At 41.5% G+C, this 21,697-nt stretch overlaps 1 protein-coding gene across 6 annotated transcripts; it reads right to left on the bottom strand.

The window, feature by feature from the left end:
- Nucleotides 1-8,891: 8,891 nt before the first annotated feature.
- Nucleotides 8,892-21,673, bottom strand: LOC130928374 (zinc finger protein OZF-like). Of its 6 annotated transcripts, none has more exons than XM_057854918.1 (6): nt 21,571-21,673; nt 20,878-21,074; nt 15,568-15,673; nt 14,287-14,498; nt 12,001-12,207; nt 8,892-10,595 (listed from the first exon to the last, which is right to left on the bottom strand). In XM_057854918.1, the coding sequence occupies exons 4-6, from the start codon at nt 14,447-14,449 to the stop codon at nt 10,579-10,581; spliced, it is 387 nt and encodes a 128-aa protein (XP_057710901.1). In that variant the 5' UTR covers nt 14,450-14,498; nt 15,568-15,673; nt 20,878-21,074; nt 21,571-21,673; the 3' UTR covers nt 8,892-10,578. The 6 variants fall into 6 exon arrangements, with proteins under 6 accessions (XP_057710901.1, XP_057710898.1, XP_057710896.1 ...); XM_057854915.1 differs by adding an exon at nt 21,257-21,347 and having other exon boundaries at nt 8,892-12,207; nt 21,571-21,610; XM_057854913.1 differs by having other exon boundaries at nt 8,892-12,207.
- Between the last annotated feature and the right edge of the window lie 24 nt (nt 21,674-21,697).

Here is a 21,697-nt window from a genome sequence, read left to right as displayed (position 1 = left end):
TGCCGAGAGTCCTGACGGGTTTTTGGAACGTTTCCCGGCGCTCCCTGGCCCAAAAGTGTTTTTTGACCGTTTTTGAAATTTTGAAAAAATGCGTAACCACCCCCCCTTACGAAAAAGTCAAAAATTGACTATACCCAAAAGTCCACTTTTTTTGCATATTTGAGCTGTGCCGAGAGTCCTGACGGGTTTTTGGAACGTTTCCCGGCGCTCCCTGGCCCAAAAGTGTTTTTTGACCGATTTTGAAATTTTGAAAAAATGCGTAACCACCCCCCCTTACGAAAAGGTCATAAATTGACTTTCCCCAAAAGTCCACTTTTTTTGCATATTTGGGCTGTGCCGAGAGTCCTGACGGGTTTTTGGAACGTTTCCCGGCGCTCCCTGGCCCAAAAGTGTTTTTTGACCGATTTTGAAATTTTGAAAAAATGCGTAACCACCCCCAATTACGAAAAAGCCAAAAATTGACTATACCCAAAAGTCCACTTTTTTGGCATATTTGAGCTGTGCCGAGAGTCCTGACGGGTTTTTGGAACGTTTCCCGGCGCTCCCTGTCCCAAAAGTGTTTTCTGACTGTTTTTGAAATTTTGAAAAAATGCGTAACCACCCCCCCTTACGAAAAAGTCAAAAATTGACTATACCCAAAAGTCCACTTTTTTTGCATATTTGAGCTGTGCCGAGAGTCCTGACGGGTTTTTGGAACGTTTCCCGGCGCTCCCTGGCCCAAAAGTGTTTTTTGACCGTTTTTGAAATTTTGAAAAAATGCGTAACCACCCCCCCTTACGAAAAAGTCAAAAATTGACTATACCCAAAAGTCCACTTTTTTTGCATATTTGAGCTGTGCCGAGAGTCCTGACAGGTTTTTGGAACGTTTCCCGGCGCTCCCTGGCCCAAAAGTGTTTTTTGACTGTTTTTGAAATTTTGAAAAAATGCGTAACCACCCCCCCTTACGAAAAAGTCAAAAATTGACTTTCCCCAAAAGTCCACTTTTTTTTTGCATATTTGGGCTGTGCCGAGAGTCGTGATGGGTTTTTGGAACGTTTCCCGGCGCTCCGTGGCCCAAAAATGTTTTTTGACCGTTTTTGAAATTTTGAAAAATGCGTAACCACCCCCCCTTACGAAAAAGTCAAAAATTGACTATACCCAAAAGTCCACTTTTTTTGCATATTTGAGCTATGCCGAGAGTCCTGACGGGTTTTTGGAACGTTTCCCGGCGCTCCCTGGCCCAAAAGTGTTTTTTGACTGTTTTTGAAATTTTGAAAAAATGCGTAACCACCCCCCCTTACGAAAAAGTCAAAAATTGACTTTCCCCAAAAGTCCACTTTTTTTGCATATTTCAGCTGTGCCGGGACTCCTGACGGGTTTTTGGAACGTTTTCCCGGCGCTCCCTGGCCCAAAAGTGTTTTTTGACCGTTTTTGAAATTTTGAAAAAATGCGTAACCACCCCCCCTTACGAAAAAGTCAAAAATTGACTATACCCAAAAGTCCACTTTTTTTACATATTTGAGCTGTGCCGAGAGTCCTGGCGGGTTTTTGGAACATTTCCCGGCGCTCCCTGGCCCAAAAGTGTTTTTTGACCGTTTTTGAAATTTTGAAAAAATGCGTAACCACCCCCCCTTACGAAAAAGTCAAAAATTGACTTTCCCCAAAAGTCCACTTGTTTTGCATATTTGAGCTGTGCCGAGACTCCTGACGGGTTTTTGGAACGTTTCCCGGCGCTCCCTGGCCCAAAAGTGTTTTTTGACCGTTTTTGAAATTTTGAAAAAATACGTAACCACCCCCCCTTACGAAAAAGTCAAAAATTGACTATACCCAAAAGTCCACTTTTTTTACATATTTGAGCTGTGCCGAGAGTCCTGACGGGTTTTTGGAACGTTTCCCGGCGCTCCCTGGCCCAAAAGTGTTTTTTGACCGATTTTGAAATTTTGAAAAAATGCGTAACCACCCCCCCTTACGAAAAAGTCAAAAATTGACTATACCCAAAAGTCCACTTTTTTTGCATATTTGAGCTGTGCCGAGAGTTCTGACGGGTTTTTGGAACGTTTCCCGGCGCTCCCTGGCCCAAAAGTGTTTTTTGACCGATTTTGAAATTTTGAAAAAATGCGTAACCACCCCCCCTTACGAAAAAGTCAAAAATTGACTATACCCAAAAGTCCACTTGTTTTGCATATTTGAGCTGTGCCGAGACTCCAGACGGGTTTTTGGAACGTTTCCCGGCGCTCCCTGGCCCAAAAGTGTTTTTTGATCGATTTTGAAATTTTGAAAAAATGCGTAACCACCCCCCCTTACGAAAAAGTCAAAAATGGACTTTCCCCAAAAGTCCACTTTTTTTGCATATTTGAGCTGTGCCGAGACTCCTGACGGGTTTTTGGAACGTTTCCCGGCGCTCCCTGGCCCAAAAGTGTTTTTTGACCGTTTTTGAAATTTTGAAAAAATGCGTAACCACCCCCCCTTACGAAAAAGTCAAAAATTGACTTTCCCCAAAAGTCCACTTTTTTTGCATATTTGGGCTGTGCCGAGAGTCCTGACGGGTTTTTGGAACGTTTCCCGGCGCTCCCTGGCCCAAAAGTGTTTTTTGACCGATTTTGAAATTTTGAAAAAATGCGTAACCACCCCCCCTTACGAAAAAGTCAAAAATGGACTTTCCCCAAAAGTCCACTTTTTTTGCATATTTGAGCTGTGCCGAGTGTCCTGACGGGTTTTTGGAACGTTTCCCGGCGCTCCCTGTCCCAAAAGTGTTTTTTGACTGTTTTTGAAATTTTGAAAAAATGCGTAACCACCCCCCCTTACGAAAAAGTCAAAAATTGACTTTCCCCAAAAGTCCACTTTTTTTGCATATTTGAGCTGTGCCGAGACTCCTGACTGGTTTTTGGAACGTTTCCCGGCGCTCCCTGGCCCAAAAGTGTTTTTTGACCGTTTTTGAAATTTTGAAAAAATGCGTAACCACCCCCCCTTACGAAAAAGTCAAAAATTGACTATACCCAAAAGTCCACTTTTTTTGCATATTTGAGCTGTGCCGAGAGTCCTGACGGGTTTTTGGAACGTTTCCCGGCGCTCCCTGGCCCAAAAGTGTTTTTTGATCGATTTTGAAATTTTGAAAAAATGCGTAACCACCCCCCCTTACGAAAAAGTCAAAAATTGACTTTCCCCAAAAGTCCACTTTTTTTGCATATTTGAGCTGTGCCGGGACTCCTGACGGGTTTTTGGAACGTTTCCCGGCGCTCCCTGGCCCAAAAGTGTTTTTTGATCGATTTTGAAATTTTGAAAAAATGCGTAACCACCCCCCCTTACGAAAAAGTCAAAAATTGACTATACCCAAAAGTCCACTTTTTTTGCATATTTGAGCTATGCCGAGAGTCCTGACGGGTTTTTGGAACGTTTCCCGGCGCTCCCTGGCCCAAAAGTGTTTTTTGACCGTTTTTGAAATTTTGAAAAAATGCGTAACCACCCCCCCTTACGAAAAAGTCAAAAATTGACTATACCCAAAAGTCCACTTTTTTTGCATATTTGAGCTGTGCCGAGAGTCCTGACGGGTTTTTGGAACGTTTCCCGGCGCTCCCTGGCCCAAAAGTGTTTTTTGACCGATTTTGAAATTTTGAAAAAATGCGTAACCACCCCCCCTTACGAAAAGGTCATAAATTGACTTTCCCCAAAAGTCCACTTTTTTTGCATATTTGGGCTGTGCCGAGAGTCCTGACGGGTTTTTGGAACGTTTCCCGGCGCTCCCTGGCCCAAAAGTGTTTTTTGACCGATTTTGAAATTTTGAAAAAATGCGTAACCACCCCCAATTACGAAAAAGTCAAAAATTGACTATACCCAAAAGTCCACTTTTTTGGCATATTTGAGCTGTGCCGAGAGTCCTGACGGGTTTTTGGAACGTTTCCCGGCGCTCCCTGTCCCAAAAGTGTTTTCTGACTGTTTTTGAAATTTTGAAAAAATGCGTAACCACCCCCCCTTACGAAAAAGTCAAAAATTGACTATACCCAAAAGTCCACTTTTTTTGCATATTTGAGCTGTGCCGAGAGTCCTGACGGGTTTTTGGAACGTTTCCCGGCGCTCCCTGGCCCAAAAGTGTTTTTTGACCGTTTTTGAAATTTTGAAAAAATGCGTAACCACCCCCCCTTACGAAAAAGTCAAAAATTGACTATACCCAAAAGTCCACTTTTTTTGCATATTTGAGCTGTGCCGAGAGTCCTGACAGGTTTTTGGAACGTTTCCCGGCGCTCCCTGGCCCAAAAGTGTTTTTTGACTGTTTTTGAAATTTTGAAAAAATGCGTAACCACCCCCCCTTACGAAAAAGTCAAAAATTGACTTTCCCCAAAAGTCCACTTTTTTTTTGCATATTTGGGCTGTGCCGAGAGTCGTGATGGGTTTTTGGAACGTTTCCCGGCGCTCCGTGGCCCAAAAATGTTTTTTGACCGTTTTTGAAATTTTGAAAAATGCGTAACCACCCCCCCTTACGAAAAAGTCAAAAATTGACTATACCCAAAAGTCCACTTTTTTTGCATATTTGAGCTATGCCGAGAGTCCTGACGGGTTTTTGGAACGTTTCCCGGCGCTCCCTGGCCCAAAAGTGTTTTTTGACTGTTTTTGAAATTTTGAAAAAATGCGTAACCACCCCCCCTTACGAAAAAGTCAAAAATTGACTTTCCCCAAAAGTCCACTTTTTTTGCATATTTCAGCTGTGCCGGGACTCCTGACGGGTTTTTGGAACGTTTTCCCGGCGCTCCCTGGCCCAAAAGTGTTTTTTGATCGATTTTGAAATTTTGAAAAAATGCGTAACCACCCCGCCTTACGAAAAAGTCAAAAATTGACTTTCCCCAAAAGTCCACTTTTTTTGCATATTTGAGCTGTGCCGAGACTCCTGACGGGTTTTTGGAACGTTTCCCGGCGCTCCCTGGCCCAAAAGTGTTTTTTGACCGTTTTTGAAATTTTGAAAAAATGCGTAACCACCCCCCCTTACGAAAAAGTCAAAAATTGACTTTCCCCAAAAGTCCACTTTTTTTGCATATTTGAGCTGTGCCGAGAGTCCTGACGGGTTTTTGGAACGTTTCCCGGCGCTCCCTGGCCCAAAAGTGTTTTTTGACCGATTTTGAAATTTTGAAAAAATGCGTAACCACCCCCCCTTACGAAAAGGTCAAAAATTGACTTTCCCCAAAAGTCCACTTTTTTTGCATATTTGGGCTGTGCCGAGAGTCCTGACGGGTTTTTGGAACGTTTCCCGGCGCTCCCTGGCCCAAAAGTGTTTTTTGACCGATTTTGAAATTTTGAAAAAATGCGTAACCACCCCCCCTTACGAAAAAGTCAAAAATTGACTTTCCCCAAAAGTCCACTTTTTTTGCATATTTGAGCTGTGCCGAGACTCCTGACGGGTTTTTGGAACGTTTCCCGGCGCTCCCTGGCCCAAAAGTGTTTTTTGACCGTTTTTGAAATTTTGAAAAAATGCGTAACCACCCCCCCTTACGAAAAAGTCAAAAATTGACTATACCCAAAAGTCCACTTTTTTTGCATATTTGAGCTGTGCCGAGAGTCCTGACGGGTTTTTGGAACGTTTCCCGGCGCTCCCTGGCCCAAAAGTGTTTTTTGACAAATTTTGAAATTTTGAAAAAATGCGTAACCACCCCCCCTTACGAAAAGGTCAAAAATTGACTTTCCCCAAAAGTCCACTTTTTTTGCATATTTGGGCTGTGCCGAGAGTCCTGACGGGTTTTTGGAACGTTTCCCGGCGCTCCCTGGCCCAAAAGTGTTTTTTGACCGATTTTGAAATTTTGAAAAAATGCGTAACCACCCCCCCTTACGAAAAAGTCAAAAATTGACTTTCCCCAAAAGTCCACTTTTTTCATATTTGGGCTGTGCCGAGAGTCCTGGCGGGTTTTTGGAACGTTTCCCGGCGCTCCCTGGCCCAAAAGTGTTTTTTGACCGTTTTTGAAATTTTGAAAAAATGCGTAACCACCCCCCCTTACGAAAAAGTCAAAAATTGACTTTCCCCAAAAGTCCACTTTTTTTGCATATTTCAGCTGTGCCGGGACTCCTGACGGGTTTTTGGAACGTTTTCCCGGCGCTCCCTGGCCCAAAAGTGTTTTTTGATCGATTTTGAAATTTTGAAAAAATGCGTAACCACCCCGCCTTACGAAAAAGTCAAAAATTGACTTTCCCCAAAAGTCCACTTTTTTTGCATATTTGAGCTGTGCCGAGACTCCTGACGGGTTTTTGGAACGTTTCCCGGCGCTCCCTGGCCCAAAAGTGTTTTTTGACCGTTTTTGAAATTTTGAAAAAATGCGTAACCACCCCCCCTTACGAAAAAGTCAAAAATTGACTTTCCCCAAAAGTCCACTTTTTTTGCATATTTGAGCTGTGCCGAGAGTCCTGACGGGTTTTTGGAACGTTTCCCGGCGCTCCCTGGCCCAAAAGTGTTTTTTGACCGATTTTGAAATTTTGAAAAAATGCGTAACCACCCCCCCTTACGAAAAGGTCAAAAATTGACTTTCCCCAAAAGTCCACTTTTTTTGCATATTTGGGCTGTGCCGAGAGTCCTGACGGGTTTTTGGAACGTTTCCCGGCGCTCCCTGGCCCAAAAGTGTTTTTTGACCGATTTTGAAATTTTGAAAAAATGCGTAACCACCCCCCCTTACGAAAAAGTCAAAAATTGACTTTCCCCAAAAGTCCACTTTTTTTGCATATTTGAGCTGTGCCGAGACTCCTGACGGGTTTTTGGAACGTTTCCCGGCGCTCCCTGGCCCAAAAGTGTTTTTTGACCGTTTTTGAAATTTTGAAAAAATGCGTAACCACCCCCCCTTACGAAAAAGTCAAAAATTGACTATACCCAAAAGTCCACTTTTTTTGCATATTTGAGCTGTGCCGAGAGTCCTGACGGGTTTTTGGAACGTTTCCCGGCGCTCCCTGGCCCAAAAGTGTTTTTTGACAAATTTTGAAATTTTGAAAAAATGCGTAACCACCCCCCCTTACGAAAAGGTCAAAAATTGACTTTCCCCAAAAGTCCACTTTTTTTGCATATTTGGGCTGTGCCGAGAGTCCTGACGGGTTTTTGGAACGTTTCCCGGCGCTCCCTGGCCCAAAAGTGTTTTTTGACCGATTTTGAAATTTTGAAAAAATGCGTAACCACCCCCCCTTACGAAAAAGTCAAAAATTGACTTTCCCCAAAAGTCCACTTTTTTCATATTTGGGCTGTGCCGAGAGTCCTGGCGGGTTTTTGGAACGTTTCCCGGCGCTCCCTGGCCCAAAAGTGTTTTTTGACCGTTTTTGAAATTTTGAAAAAATGCGTAACCACCCCCCCTTACGAAAAAGTCAAAAATTGACTATACCCAAAAGTCCACTTTTTTTGCATATATGAGCTGTGCCGAGAGTCCTGGCGGGTTTTTGGAACGTTTCCCGGCGCTCCCTGGCCCAAAAGTGTTTTTTGACTGTTTTTGAAATTTTGAAAAAATGCGTAACCACCCCCCCTTACGAAAAAGTCAAAAATTGACTTTCCCCAAAAGTCCACTTTTTTTGCATATTTGAGCTGTGCCGAGAGTCCTGACGGGTTTTTGGAATGTTCCCGGCGCTCCCTGGCCCAAAACTGTTTTTTGACCGTTTTTGAAATTTTGAAAAAATGCGTAACCACCCCCCCTTACGAAAAAGTCAAAAATTGACTATACCCAAAAGTCCACTTTTTTTGCATATTTGAGCTGTGCCGAGAGTCCTGACGGGTTTTTGGAACGTTTCCCGGCGCTCCCTGGCCCAAAAGTGTTTTTTGACCGATTTTGAAATTTTGAAAAAATGCGTAACCACCCCCCCTTACGAAAAGGTCAAAAATTGACTTTCCCCAAAAGTCCACTTTTTTTGCATATTTGGGCTGTGCCGAGAGTCCTGACGGGTTTTTGGAACGTTTCCCGGCGCTCCCTGGCCCAAAAGTGTTTTTTGACCGATTTTGAAATTTTGAAAAAATGCGTAACCACCCCCCCTTACGAAAAAGTCAAAAATTGACTTTCCCCAAAAGTCCACTTTTTTTGCATATTTGGGCTGTGCCGAGAGTCCTGACGGGTTTTTGGAACGTTTCCCGGCGCTCCCTGGCCCAAAAGTGTTTTTTGACTGTTTTTGAAATTTTGAAAAAATGCGTAACCACCCCCCCTTACGAAAAAGTCAAAAATTGACTTTCCCCAAAAGTCCACTTTTTTTGCATATTTGAGCTGTGCCGGGACTCCTGACGGGTTTTTGGAACGTTTCCCGGCGCTCCCTGGCCCAAAAGTGTTTTTTGATCGATTTTGAAATTTTGAAAAAATGCGTAACCACCCCCCCTTACGAAAAAGTCAAAAATTGACTTTCCCCAAAAGTCCACTTTTTTTGCATATTTGAGCTGTGCCGAGACTCCTGACGGGTTTTTGGAACGTTTCCCGGCGCTCCCTGGCCCAAAAGTGTTTTTTGACCGTTTTTGAAATTTTGAAAAAATGCGTAACCACCCCCCCTTACGAAAAAGTCAAAAATTGACTATACCCAAAAGTCCACTTTTTTTGCATATTTGAGCTGTGCCGAGAGTCCTGACGGGTTTTTGGAACGTTTCCCGGCGCTCCCTGGCCCAAAAGTGTTTTTTGACCGATTTTGAAATTTTGAAAAAATGCGTAACCATCCCCCCTTACGAAAAAGTCAAAAATTGACTTTCCCCAAAAGTCCACTTTTTTCATATTTGGGCTGTGCCGAGAGTCCTGGCGGGTTTTTGGAACGTTTCCCGGCACTCCGTGGCCCAAAAGTGTTTTTTGACCGTTTTTGAAATTTTGAAAAAATGCGTAACCACCCCCCCTTACGAAAAAGTCAAAAATTGACTACACCCAAAAGTCCACTTTTTTTGCATATTTGAGCTGTGCCGAGAGTCCTGGCGGGTTTTTGGAACGTTTCCCGGCGCTCCCTGGCCCAAAAGTGTTTTTTGACTGTTTTTGAAATTTTGAAAAAATGCGTAACCACCCCCCCCTTACGAAAAAGTCAAAAATTGACTTTCCCCAAAAGTCCACTTTTTTTGCATATTTGAGCTGTGCCGAGAGTCCTGACGGGTTTTTGGAACGTTTCCCGGCGCTCCCTGGCCCAAAACTGTTTTTTGACCGTTTTTGAAATTTTGAAAAAATGTGTAACCAATAATAAGTTGAAAATGAGCGTTTTCTGCTTAGTATTTTTTTTTCTTACTTGCACTTTTACTCAAGTGATTTTTGCCCCTGTATCTGTACTTTTACTGCTGTTTAAAAAAAAAAAAAAAGGTAACACTTTATAATAACTATCCGGTTACTAGTTAATAGATCATTAGTAAACTGTTGATAAATGATTCATTGTTGATTTGTGAAGTATTTGTTAACAGTTTGTGAAGCATTTACAGGGTGTTCTTAACCTGAAACAGTTTGTGTAGAAACGTTTCAAGTTTTTGTGTGTAACGTTTGGCATTTCTATCTTTTCAGGTTAAGAAATGCCGTTCACTTCAAAAATAAAAGGCATTTTGATAAGGCATTTTGCAGGCAGCGCTCATGTTGCACATTTATGAAAATCTGCCATAGAACCAACAAATATTTGTACTTTGTATATTTAACAAATAAAACTTAGGACCTTCAACATCAAGTGTATATAGTTTTATTAAGATCCATCAACTAGCATGGGCATTTAGAATGGGGTCAACCATATTGGAACACTCTGTAAATGCTTAACAAACTGTTAACAAATACTTCACAAATCAACAATAAATCATTTATCAACAGTTTACGAATGATCTATTAACTACCGTATTTCTCGGACTATAAGTCGCACATGAGTATAAGTCGCACCTAACATAAAATGCCAAATGAAGAGGAAAAAACATATATAAGTCGCACCGGAGTATAAGTCGCATTTTCAGGGGAAATTTACTTGATAAAATCCAACACATAGAACAGATATGTCATCTTGAAAGGCAATTTAAAATAAAAATATAGTAGAGAACAACATGCTGAATAAGTGTACAGTATGATAATGTTACATGATGCATGAACAACAAAATGCGAACGTGCCCAGTATGTTAACGCAACATAGCTTTTAAGAGTTATTCCGATAACTATAGCATAAAGAACATGCTAACAAGTTTACCAAACCATCAGTGTCACTCCAAAACACCAAAATAACATGTAAAATTATATAATACTGTGTTAATAATTTCACATATAAGTCGCTCCAGAGTATAAGTCGCACCCCCAGCCAAACTATGAAAAATACTGCGACTTATAGTCCGAAAAATACGGTAGTAAAACGGATAGTTATTATAAAGTGTTACCAAAAAAATTGAAATCAATTAAATCAAAAGTCAACTCACCTGACATTTTGCAACTTGATGAATGCTTGCTCCGCCTTGTGTTGACGCCAAGAGCTTTGTTAGCGTCTAAGCTAGGTTAAAGTGCACTGAAACGATTGGGATACTTAGCAGGCACTAAGTTTCCGCCACCGTTTGATGAATTAAATCACAGGGCCAATGAGCAATGAATGCTAGTCTTGAAACTGAGGAAAGGACAGCACTCTTCCAAAGCAATCGAAGGCGTATTGATGACATCACATTGAATGACTGCCATCTTTCGTTGTTGGTTATATTATTGTCGGCCCTGTGGCATAAAAAGATGAGTCTTACGTCATTAATATGCAACTGATTGAATTTTTTGTTTTTAATAAACAAAAGAGCACGTGAAATCATTGAAAAAAATGGCAGTCATTGTGGGAGTAATAATCTTGAAAAAAAACTCATTCATGTTTGTTTATTTTAAACTTTTAAATAGAGACAAATTCAAAACTCTACACATTTAACTTCAATAGTGTGGATGCACATTAAACAAGGATTGGGCAAAGCACAGATATAGCACCAAAAGTGCTAATCCTTAACAGGATTTGAGGAAGGTCCACATAATACAATTGCCTGCGTGCCCAAACTGACGATGGCAGCATGGATCACAGGCAAAACAATTGTTGGTCCACTGCTTTTCACACTCACACACTTGTGCCTCTTAAGTCCATCACTCCGAGTGAATCCATCACCGCAAACTGTGCAGGTAAAGGGTTTCTCACCAGTGTGATTTCTTGAATGTGTTTTTAGGGCGCTCTTGTGGCTGAATCTTTGACCGCAAACTAAGCAGGAAAAAGGTTTCTCGCCAGTGTGGGTTTTTGTGTGCCTCTTGAGGTTTTCATTCAGAGAGAATTTTTGACCGCAAACTGAGCAGGAAAAGGGTTTCTCACCAGTGTGGGTTCGTGCGTGGGTCGTTAAGCTAGTCTTCTGAGCGAATCTTTGACCACAAGCTGAGCAGGAATAAGGTTTTTCCCCAGTGTGGGTTCTTGAGTGCAGTTTAAGGTGTTCGCTCTGAGCGAACGTTCGGCCACAGACGGAGCAGGAAAAGGGTTTCTCACCAGTGTGGGTTCTTGTGTGGTCAATTAAGCTTTGTTTCGCGGAGAATTTTTGACCACATACTGAACAGGAAAAGGGTTTCTCACCAGTGTGGGTTCTCGTGTGCGTTGTTAAGTTCTTTTTCAAAGCGAATTTTTGACCACAATCTGAGCAGGCAAAAGGTTTCTCACCAGTGTGGGTTCGTGTGTGCGTTTTTAAGTTTTGGCTTTGAGTGAATCTTTGACCACAAACCGAGCAGGCAAAAGGTCTCTCGCCAGTGTGGGTTCTTGTGTGGAGTGTTAGTTGTATCTTTTGAGCGAATCTTTGGCCACAAACGGAGCAGCAAAAGGGTTTCTCACGGGTGTGGCTCTTCATATGCCGATTCAAATTTGACTTGTTATAATAGGTTTTCCCGCACTGAGAGCATTCGCAGAGTTTGTCATCACTGAGACCTTTCTTATGACTATCGTCATCATCATCATCAGTGTAAAGCGAGCGTGAGGTGGCGTTGTTGCTATCTGATGGCGGAGCGATGAAATTGTCTGCTCGCAATCCTTTTATTGAACTGCTGCCACTCGGAAGCTCCGCCCCTCTGCTGGCCTCACTCAGACTATCTTCATTTTTTAAAGACTCACCAGTCGACCTGGTGATATCTTGCTCTTCTTCCTCCTCTTTAACATACGGCAGCTCTACCTCCTCCTTTTTGATTGGAAGTTGCGCCTCTCTCTTTTGCTGTTGAGGGGGCTCTGGCTCCTCCTCTTTGATTTGGGGGAGCTCAACTTCCTCTTTAATGCCGGGAGACTCTGGCTCCTGCTGCCCAGGACCAGGAGATTTTCTGAAATCTGCAAAACACAAGAAGACAAATGATGTATTTTATGGACTAGTTCAAGGCTGCAGCTATCGATTACTGTAGTAATCAATTAATATATCAACAAGTTAAATCGAGTAATCGCATTCGGAAAATTTAATGCGTTGCAGAATAACTTTTAAGAGATGTAAAACAAAGGCTTGCTAACATTGCACTTTCAAAAGAGCATTAAATGCCAAAACAAAATAAAATTCCCGAGTGTTTCTTTAAACTATGCAGAATTGCACTTTCATTTAAAAACAAAATACCTGAACTGAGCCTCAAGTGGTATTTAAAAAAATTAATAAATGAGGATCCAAGTAAAACAAAAGAACAATTGGCTAACTTGCATAGCAAAAGTCCGCTAGCTTAAATGCTATAAAACGCTTTTTTTATACAATGCTCCTTCAAACAAATTTTCCCACAAAAAAACTGCTAATTATTCTTAAAAACTAAATTAAAAATGAATAAAAAAACATATTAGATTAAACAAAAACTTAGCTTATGTTGGTCTTACCAGAAAGCTGTTGGTTTCATCCATGTTAAATTAGTTACGTCATATTCACTCTCGCCACTAGAGTGCAGTGTATCCACCCAAATCAATAAAAATAAATGCAAACACTTCCAAAACAAACCATTACAACGCCACTCTACTGTAATTAAACAAATAAGTCTGATTCGAAGCTTTGTTCTAATCCCGGGTTCTTAACCTGGGTTCAATCGAACCCTAAGGGTTCAGTGAGTAAGTCTCAGGGGTTCGGTGAAGGTAATGAAACGCAGAGCTCTATCTTGGTACTGATTAAATCTAGGCAAAGTGGCTATTTATACCAGGTTTTGGACTGGTTTGCTCCCAATTTACAGGCTGAATCCATTTCTTTTAACTGCTAGTCCTCGATCTGATGGGAGGAGGAAACTGGTTTGCTCAGTGGAAGGCTGACTCGCATCTGGTGTGAGGAAATACAACATACTAATGGACAGCATAGTCTCAAATTTTGACCTGTTTATTAAACATGCTGTTTAAAATTAGACGAATTTTGAATGAGGATTTGCTAAAAAAGCTTGCTAACTTAGATATATCGTTTTGAATTTGGGAGAAAAAAAAAAACATTATTATTAGGGCTGTCAAAATTATCGCGTTAACGGGCGGTAATTAATTTTTTGAATTAATCACGCTAAAATATTTGACGCATTTAACGCACATGCCCCGCTCAAACAGATTAAAATGACAGCAAAGTGTCATTTCCACTTGTTACTTGTTTTCTGGTGTTTTGTCGCCCTCTGCTGGCGCTTGGGTGTGACTGATTTTAGAACCATAATTATTATTGACATCAACAATGACGAGCAACTAGTTTATTTTTTGATTGAAAATTTTACATATTTTATTAAAACGAAAACATTGAGAAGGGTTTTAATATAAAATTTCTATAACTTGTCCTAACATTTATCTTTTGAGAACTACAAGTCTTTCTATCCATGGATCGCTTTAACAGAATGCTAATGCCATCTTGTTGAGTTATTGTTATAATAAACAAATACAGTACTTACAGTATGTACCGTATGTATTGTAATGTATATTATCAGTCTTGTGTCTTATCTTTCCAGTCCAACAATAATTTACAGAAAAATATGGCATATTTTATATATGGTTTGAATTGCGATTAATTACGATTAATTAATTTTTAAGCTGTAATTAACTCGATTAAAAAATTTAACCGTATGACAGCCCTAATTATTATCTCATTCCGAAGGGTTCGGTGAATCCACATGTGAAACTTGTGGGGTTCGGTACCTTTAGCAAGATTAAGAACCACTGTTCTAATCGAATTATTCGAGTTAATCGATTAATCGTTGCAGCACTAGACTAGTTATCCCGTCATTGCTATGACGATTGGCTAACTACGCAAACCGGTAGCCATCTTGCATTGACGCACACTCCAGGCAGTGGTAACTCATTTGCAGCAGGAGCGTTGATCACATCCGGCGCACGACATCAAAATGACAGGAGTCAAGCCACCATAAAGGTTAAAATCTCTGCGTAGAAAAAGAGTATCTGTAAATTTCATCGTCTACTCACTCAAAATGGACGACGGACCGGGCGGGCCGGGAAGGGCTTCTCCAGGTTTATTAGTGATGGATCCAGCTTGCGATGTCCTAGCGAGGTTCCAAACCGGTGCATTAACGTCTCTCTCCGTGGCCAGTGTAGAAGTGTGAACGTCACATTCCTTGTGGCCGTCCATGACTGCTCTCTTGTTGACCAGCTCCAAGCAATAACCCCAGCAGTGTCCCCTGTGGATCGGTAACCGTGAATGCTGAGGAGCGCACACAGTTGCTTGTCTCGCCTGGCTCTGAAGGCACCAATTTCACATTAACGCAACAGTATCAAAATTAGGCCTGCAGCTATCGATTATTTTAGTAGTCGATTAATCGATGAACTAGTTAGTTCGACTAATCGAGTAATCGGATAAGGATCACAAAAAATTAAAATAGCTGACTCCAGCTTCAAACGGCATAAAAAATGAATAAATGAGCATGTACAGTATGTGCAACAAAAGAACAATTGACTAAATTACATAGCAAAAGTCTGCCAGTTTAAATGCTATGAAATTTTACAAATTACAATACTCTTAAATAGTTTAAACACATATTCCTACAAAAAACGGCTAAATAAACCTTCAAACTAAATTACAAATGCGTCAAAAAATATTAGCTCAAAAAAAAAACCATAGCTTATGTTGTTCTTAACAGAGAGCAGCTGGATTCAGCCATGTGAAATGAGGCAGACGAGAGGGCAGTGTATCAACCCAAATCAATAAAACTAAATGCAAACTTTCAAAACAAACCATTACAACGCCACTTTAATTAAACGAATACTCGAGGCAGCAAAATTTAATTCGAATATTTTTTTTCTAATCGAATACTCGAGTTTATCGACTAATCGTTGCAGCACTAATCGAAAAAATAATCCACTTCCAAAATAATATACTGGCAGAATGCTGTCATTATACAAAAATATTGGAAAATTTCACAATAATATCCCTTTATTGTATGGATAAGTTCTCTTTGCTTGGAACTTTTCCTCACAAAAATAAACATAATACTGCTTTAAATGATCATTTTCTCTCATTCATACATTCTTAGGCTACATCTACACTAGGTGCTAAGTTAGCATCAATTAGCCCCAACACGCTAACAAAATCATGAACTATTGAGGGTTGCCATTATTCAACTCGGCAAAACAATAAAACTACTCGTCTAAACTCACACCAAGTACGTTCAATACCTCACTAAACACACGAATGAACGTTCACAAGCGTTTTAATAATAAACGAATAGTAAGTAATTGATACAAAAATACCTGTGGGAGTTATGGAAGGGGCACTTTCCTCTAACTCAAGTCTGCTGGCTGCGTTAAATTACTGACTGCGCATGCGTGAACAGAGACTGTCGTAGTTTCCTGCTTCCTGTAATCACACAAGTACAAGATTGCCATCTACTGACTGGGCGGTAGAGTACAACGTAATAATTTATATCAAAAATCGATTTTAATTTAATTCGATTTTATTTTAAACTTTTAAATCAAGGGCGTAGGTTTGCGTTGGGACGTAGGGACATAACACGAGCAACTTTTCAAGATGCTAAAATTTTCCTCACAAACCTTTAAGCAACCTTTTATGCTATATATAATGAGTTCAGTTATACAGGTAATTTAGATTGTCTGTAAGGATAAAATTGAACCGACCATTATTAAGTGAATTATTTCCATTATGTTCAAACTTATATGTATCCCTTTTCAGTTGCTGAATTCGTCGCCCCCCCCACCTCAATTGCACGTTTGATTGATGACTTGACCCACCCCCGACACATGCACACAGCCCCGACAGAAATACATGTCGACAACATGCCGACTCCTACGAAGACAAGGGATATTAGAATTTTTTGTGGGGCCAGCAGCAGCCACTGTAAGTAATTTAAAAAGACGCCAATGTTGTGAAGGTGGGAAACACCACTAATTTTGCTTTGCTAAACCTTGTTGATAGCCTTCCTAGGAAGGTTGGAGTTGTAATAGCTGGAAAAGGTAGACTGACACATTGAACCCTATTGGATGGCAGGAACACAAATATCTCAAACCACATCATGTATTTCTGATGATCCCAATTTATGTGATTATATCAGCTGTTTCTAGATTTCTGTAAGGTATTTTGACTTATTTGAGCAAAACTTTTCATCTTTGGAAAAGAATGGATTTGGGCATTATTTTGGCAAGGCTGTTCAAACATTATATGTCAATGGTATTAAGATTAATTCTGAACCGACTCCACGTTTTAATGTAAAAAGAAGAATTAGATGACTACTGACTACTCCATACAGTGTATCACAAAACTGAGTACACCCCTCGAATTTCTGCATATATTTAAGTAGATCTTTTCATGGGACAACACTGACAAAATGCCACCTTGTCACAATGAAAAGTAGTCCGTGCAACTTTATAAAAGAGTTCATTTATTACCCGCTCAAAATAACTCAAAATATAGCCGTTAATATCTAAACCCCTGGCAACAAAAGTTAGTACACCGCATAGAAACTACATACATCCCTAAATGTCCAAATTGAGTACTGCTTGTCATTTTCCCTCCAAAATGTCAGGTGAGTCGTTACAGGATTGCTGTCAGCATTGTTGCAGAGATTGAAGAGGTGGGGGGTAAGCCTGTTAGTGCTCAGACCATACGCCGCACTCTACATCAAATTGGTGTGCATGGCTGTCACCCCAGGAGGAAGCCTCTTCTGAAGACGGAACACAAGAAAGCCCGTCCGTCTCATCAGACCATAGGACACGGTTCTAGTAATCCATGTGCTTTGTTTACATGTCTTCAGCAAACTCTTTGTGGGCTTGATATTTTAGAGGGAACATGACAAGCAGTACTCAATTTGGACATTTAGGGATGTATGTAGTTTCTAAGGGGTGTACTCACTTTTGTTGCTAGGGGTTTAGATATTAATGGCTATATTTTGAGGGGAAAATAAATGAACTCTATTATATAAACTGCACACAGACTACTTTTCATTGTGTCAAAGTGTCATTTTGTCAGTGTTGTCGCATGAAAAGACAGAAATATCTGCAGAAATGTATGTATGTAACCGAGGGCTAACCAGCGCCCCTCGTTGAGATAGTACTCAAGTCCGGGAGCAATAATGAAGGAGAAGAAGCACTGGCAAGCAATCGTATATAGCAGTTTATTATTTTGTTTACATTGGAAAATCTAACAATCCGTTTATTTAAAAGACGTTTTATTCACATCAACTTTCATTTATTTTATGCAGGAATAAACCTCCTCACCATCACGCTGTCTGAATCCTTGACCACCACTGAGCAGGAAAAGGGTTACTCACCACTGTTTTTGTGTGCCTCTTTAGCTCTTCTGAATTTTTGATCACAATCTGAGCAGGAAACTGGTTTCTAACCCGTGTGGGTTCTGGCGTGTTGTTTAAGGTGTTCGTTTTGAGCGAATGTTCGGCCACAGATTGAGCAGGAAAAGGCTTTCTCGCCAGTGTGGGTTCTCATGTGCGTTTTTAAGTTGCTTTTCAAAGAGAATTTATGACCACAAACTAAGCAGGCAAAAGGTTTCTCGCCAGTGTGGGTTCTCGTGTGCATTTTTAAGTTTTGCCTTTGAGTAAATCTTTGACCACAAACTGAGCAGGCAAAAGGTTTCTCACCAGTGTGGGTTCTTGTGTGCGTTTTGAAGTTTGCCCTTTGAGCGAATCTTTGACCGCAAATCGAGCAGACGAAAGGTTTCTCACCAGTGTGGGTCCTGGTGTGTTGTTTAAGGTGTTCGTTCTGAGCGAATGTTCGGCCACAGTCTGAGCAGGAAAAGGGTTTCTCACCAGTGTGGGTTCTTAAGTGCGTTGTCAAGTTTTGCCTTTTAGTGAATTTGTGACCACAAACTGAGCAGGCAAATGGTTTCTGACCATCGTGGGTTTTTGTATGCATGATGAAGTTTTGCCTTTGAGTGAATTTGTGACCACAATCGGAGCAGGCGAAAGGTTTCTCGCCAGTGTGAGTTCTTGTATGCGCTTTTAGGTTGCTATTCGAAGAAAATTTATGACCACAAACTGAGCAGGCAAAAAGTTTCTTGCCAATGTGGGTCCTTGCGTGCCTTTTTAAGTTTTGCCTTTTAGTGAATCTTTCACCACAAACTGAGCAAAAAAAGGCTTTCTCACAAGTGTGGCTCTTAATATGCCTATTCAAATTCGACTTGTTATGATAGGTTTTCCCACACTGAGAGCATTTGCAGAGTTTGTCATCACTCAGATCTTTCTTATGAGCGTCATCAGCTTCATCAGTGTAAGGCGAGTGCGAGGTGGCGTCGTCGCTATCTGATAGCGGAGCGTTGAAATTGTCTGCTCGCAATCCCGTTGAGCTGCTGCTGCCACTTGGAGGCTCTGCCCCTCTGTTTGCCTCACTCAGACCATCTTCATTCTTCAAAGGCTCATCAGTTGACCTGGTGATATCTTGCTCGTCTTCCTCCTCTTTAACATACGGCAGCTCTTCTTCCTCCTTTTTGATTGGAAATTGCTCTTCTCTCTTTTGCTGTCGAGTGGGCTCTGGCTCTTCTTTGATTAGGGGGAGCTCCACTTCCTCTTTAATGCCAGGAGACTCTGGCTCCTGCTTCCCAGGACCAAGAGATTTTATAAAACCTGCAGGACACACGAAGACAAATGAGGTATTTTATCGACTAGTTAGCAGCTCACGCTTGCATTGTGGGCTGTCATTCCCATGACAACGATGCCCGGATTGGCCGATAATTACGCAAAACTGTAGTCATCTTGCATTGACACACACTATGGGCAGCGGTAACTCATTTGCAGCTAAACATGTGCCGATTACCGGTTTCAAGGTATACCGTGGTATGAAAACGTCAGTTTCAAAACCGCAAATATTTTCCATCATGCCGTCCCTATGGTATTAGCTATTTTTCAAGTCCCAAAAATGCAGGGAGAAGTCCCTCTCTTGCAGCCGCAAGGCTCAACCCTCCCCCACTGGTTATTGCTCAGTGTCAGTGAGTCAGCTGTGCTACATGATGGCTGGAGGAGGTGAAACTCCTGAACTTTTCCCCCATTGAAGAAAACAAAATTGCTGGTATGGGAATACTTTCGGCTAAGAGGTGGAAGGCCAAACGACATGTAAAACATATTTGCGGTGGGTGGACGTTTCCCCCCAGCTACGAGAGTTTACTCCAGTGTGTTTAGTATGTCTAGCGGTCGTAAAACGCGGTGTTTTTTTGTTTCTGGCAACTGTCTGTGTTGAGAAAGAGAGTGTGTGCATAATGTGAACATGTTACGAGTCATACACACATGCTTTTTATGGAAAATAACTCAATTATTTTTGTTCTGATAGTCATAATGATGAGCTGTCACATGTCAAATCTCCCCAAATGACCTGATATGACCACGCCACGCCCCCCCCAAATGTCCCCAAATGACCTGATATCACCCGGCCACGCCTCCCAAATGTTGCCAAATGACCTGATGACCAGGCCACGCCTCGCAAATGTTCCCAAATGACCTGATATGACCAGGCCACGCCCACCAAATGTCCTCAAATGACCCATTATGGCCAAGCCACGCCCCCCAAATTGCCCAAATGACTTTATATGACCAGGCCACACCCCCCAAATGTTCCCAAGTGACCTGATATCACCAGGCCACGGCCCCCAAATGTTCCCAAATAACCTGATATGACCAGGCCACGCCCCCTAAATTGTTTCTAAATGAACTGGTATGACCAGGCCACGCCCCCTAATGTCATCAAATGACCTGGAGACCAGATCACACCCCTAAATGTCCCCCAAATGACCTGATGACCAAGTCACGCCCCCCAAATAACCATATATGACCAGGCCACGCCCCCCAAATGTTCCCAAATGACCCGATATGACTAGGACACACCCCCTAAAAGTCCCCCAATGACCTGCTATGACCAGGCCACTCCCCTTAAATGTTTCTAAATGACCTGATATGACCAGGCCACGGCCCCAAATGTCCTCAAATGACCTGATGACCAGGTCACGCCCCTAAATGTCCCCAAATGACCTGATGACCAAGCCACGCCCCCCAAATGTCCCCAAATGACCTGATATGACCAGGCCATGCGCCCAAAATGTTCCCAAATGACCCGATAGGACTAGGACACACCCCCTAAATGTTCCCAAATCAACAGGAAGTGACCTGATATTGTCCCTGAAATTTTCCCAAACCAACCTGGGTGGGGCAAAGATCTGTACCTCCACAAAGCAAAGACCCAGAGTAATTTCTCCAGACATTGCAGTTTCTAGTTTTATTTAGAATAGTTCGTTATTTTTTAAATTTAACTTAAAATTACACTTATGTTCCAATTTGCTAATATTTTTTTGAAAATAAAAATCCTATTCAATGGAAAAGATTCAATGGAAGATTTTTTTTTAAGTCAGATATCTGAAAATAACACATTTTTGAGCTGTAATTGCAATACCGTGATACTGTGAAATTGTGATAATTTGGCTTAAGGGTATCATTCCGTCAAAATCTCTTACCGGCACCTGGCCCACGACATCAAAATGGCAAGTCAAGAGTCAAGTCACTACAAATGTTAAACTCTCCACTTAGCAATCATCACTTTTAATTTACTCACACACACTGGACAACAGACCAGCCCGGTCAGGAAGGGCGTTGGCTACACTGTTGGCGACGGATCTGGCTGGCAATGAAGTAGCTAGGTTCCGAACTGGTCCATTAGTGTCTCTCTCCATGGCCGGTCGAGGAGTGCGAATGTCACGTCCTCAGGCTTTTCCGTTGACAAGCTCGGAGCAATAACACAGGCAGCATCCACTGTAAATCGATAAAGGTATTTTGGAAGGTTAAGGAGCCAACATGATAGCTTGTCTCGCACCATTTTAACATTGATGCAACGGTATGAAAAATATTATCCACTTCCAAAATAATATACTCCCAGAATACAGTCATTCAGGTCATACAGAGTTATTAACAAAATAAAGTTCACAATAATATACCTTCCTTGTGTCTCTCTTTGCATCTAACTTTTCTCCCAAAAACATCATGCTGGTTTAATTCGTCGTCTTCTCCCATTAGAGCAATTCCTGACTTTAATACATTCTAATATTAGTTATTAGCTCGAAAGCACGCATGCGCACACACGCGCGCTCGCTAACAAAATGGAGAACTACCGGCAGTCGCCATTATTCAACACGACGAAACAATACAAGTACTTGTTCAAACTCACATTTGAGTCAGTTCAAAATATATGAATGAAAGTTCACACGCGTTTTAACAATTTACGGATGGTAAATAATGGTTATAAAAGTACCTGTGGGTGTTATAGAACGGACACTTCGGTTGGTTTTACCTCGCTAGGCTGGCAGCTTTCAATTATTGACTGCGCATGCGTGAGCCGACACCGTCGTCGTTTCCTCCTTCCTACTTTCACACAAATG

The sequence above is a fragment of the Corythoichthys intestinalis genome, chromosome 13 (genome assembly GCF_030265065.1).
Source record: "Corythoichthys intestinalis isolate RoL2023-P3 chromosome 13, ASM3026506v1, whole genome shotgun sequence".
Lineage (NCBI taxonomy): Eukaryota > Metazoa > Chordata > Actinopteri > Syngnathiformes > Syngnathidae > Corythoichthys > Corythoichthys intestinalis.
The sequence above is the reverse complement of the archived record's forward strand: the minus strand, read 5'-3'. Positions and strand labels throughout refer to the sequence as shown.

Excerpts from the sequence above, each read along its gene's own strand:
- LOC130928374 (XM_057854913.1), bottom strand. The coding sequence starts at position 14,449 with ATGGACGGCCACAAGGAATGTGACGTTCACACTTCTACACTGGCCACG. Across the intron at positions 12,208-14,286 it reads CGGTCCGTCGTCCATTTTGA|ATTTCAGAAAATCTCCTGGT; the intron begins GTGAGTAGACGA and ends TGTGTTTTGCAG.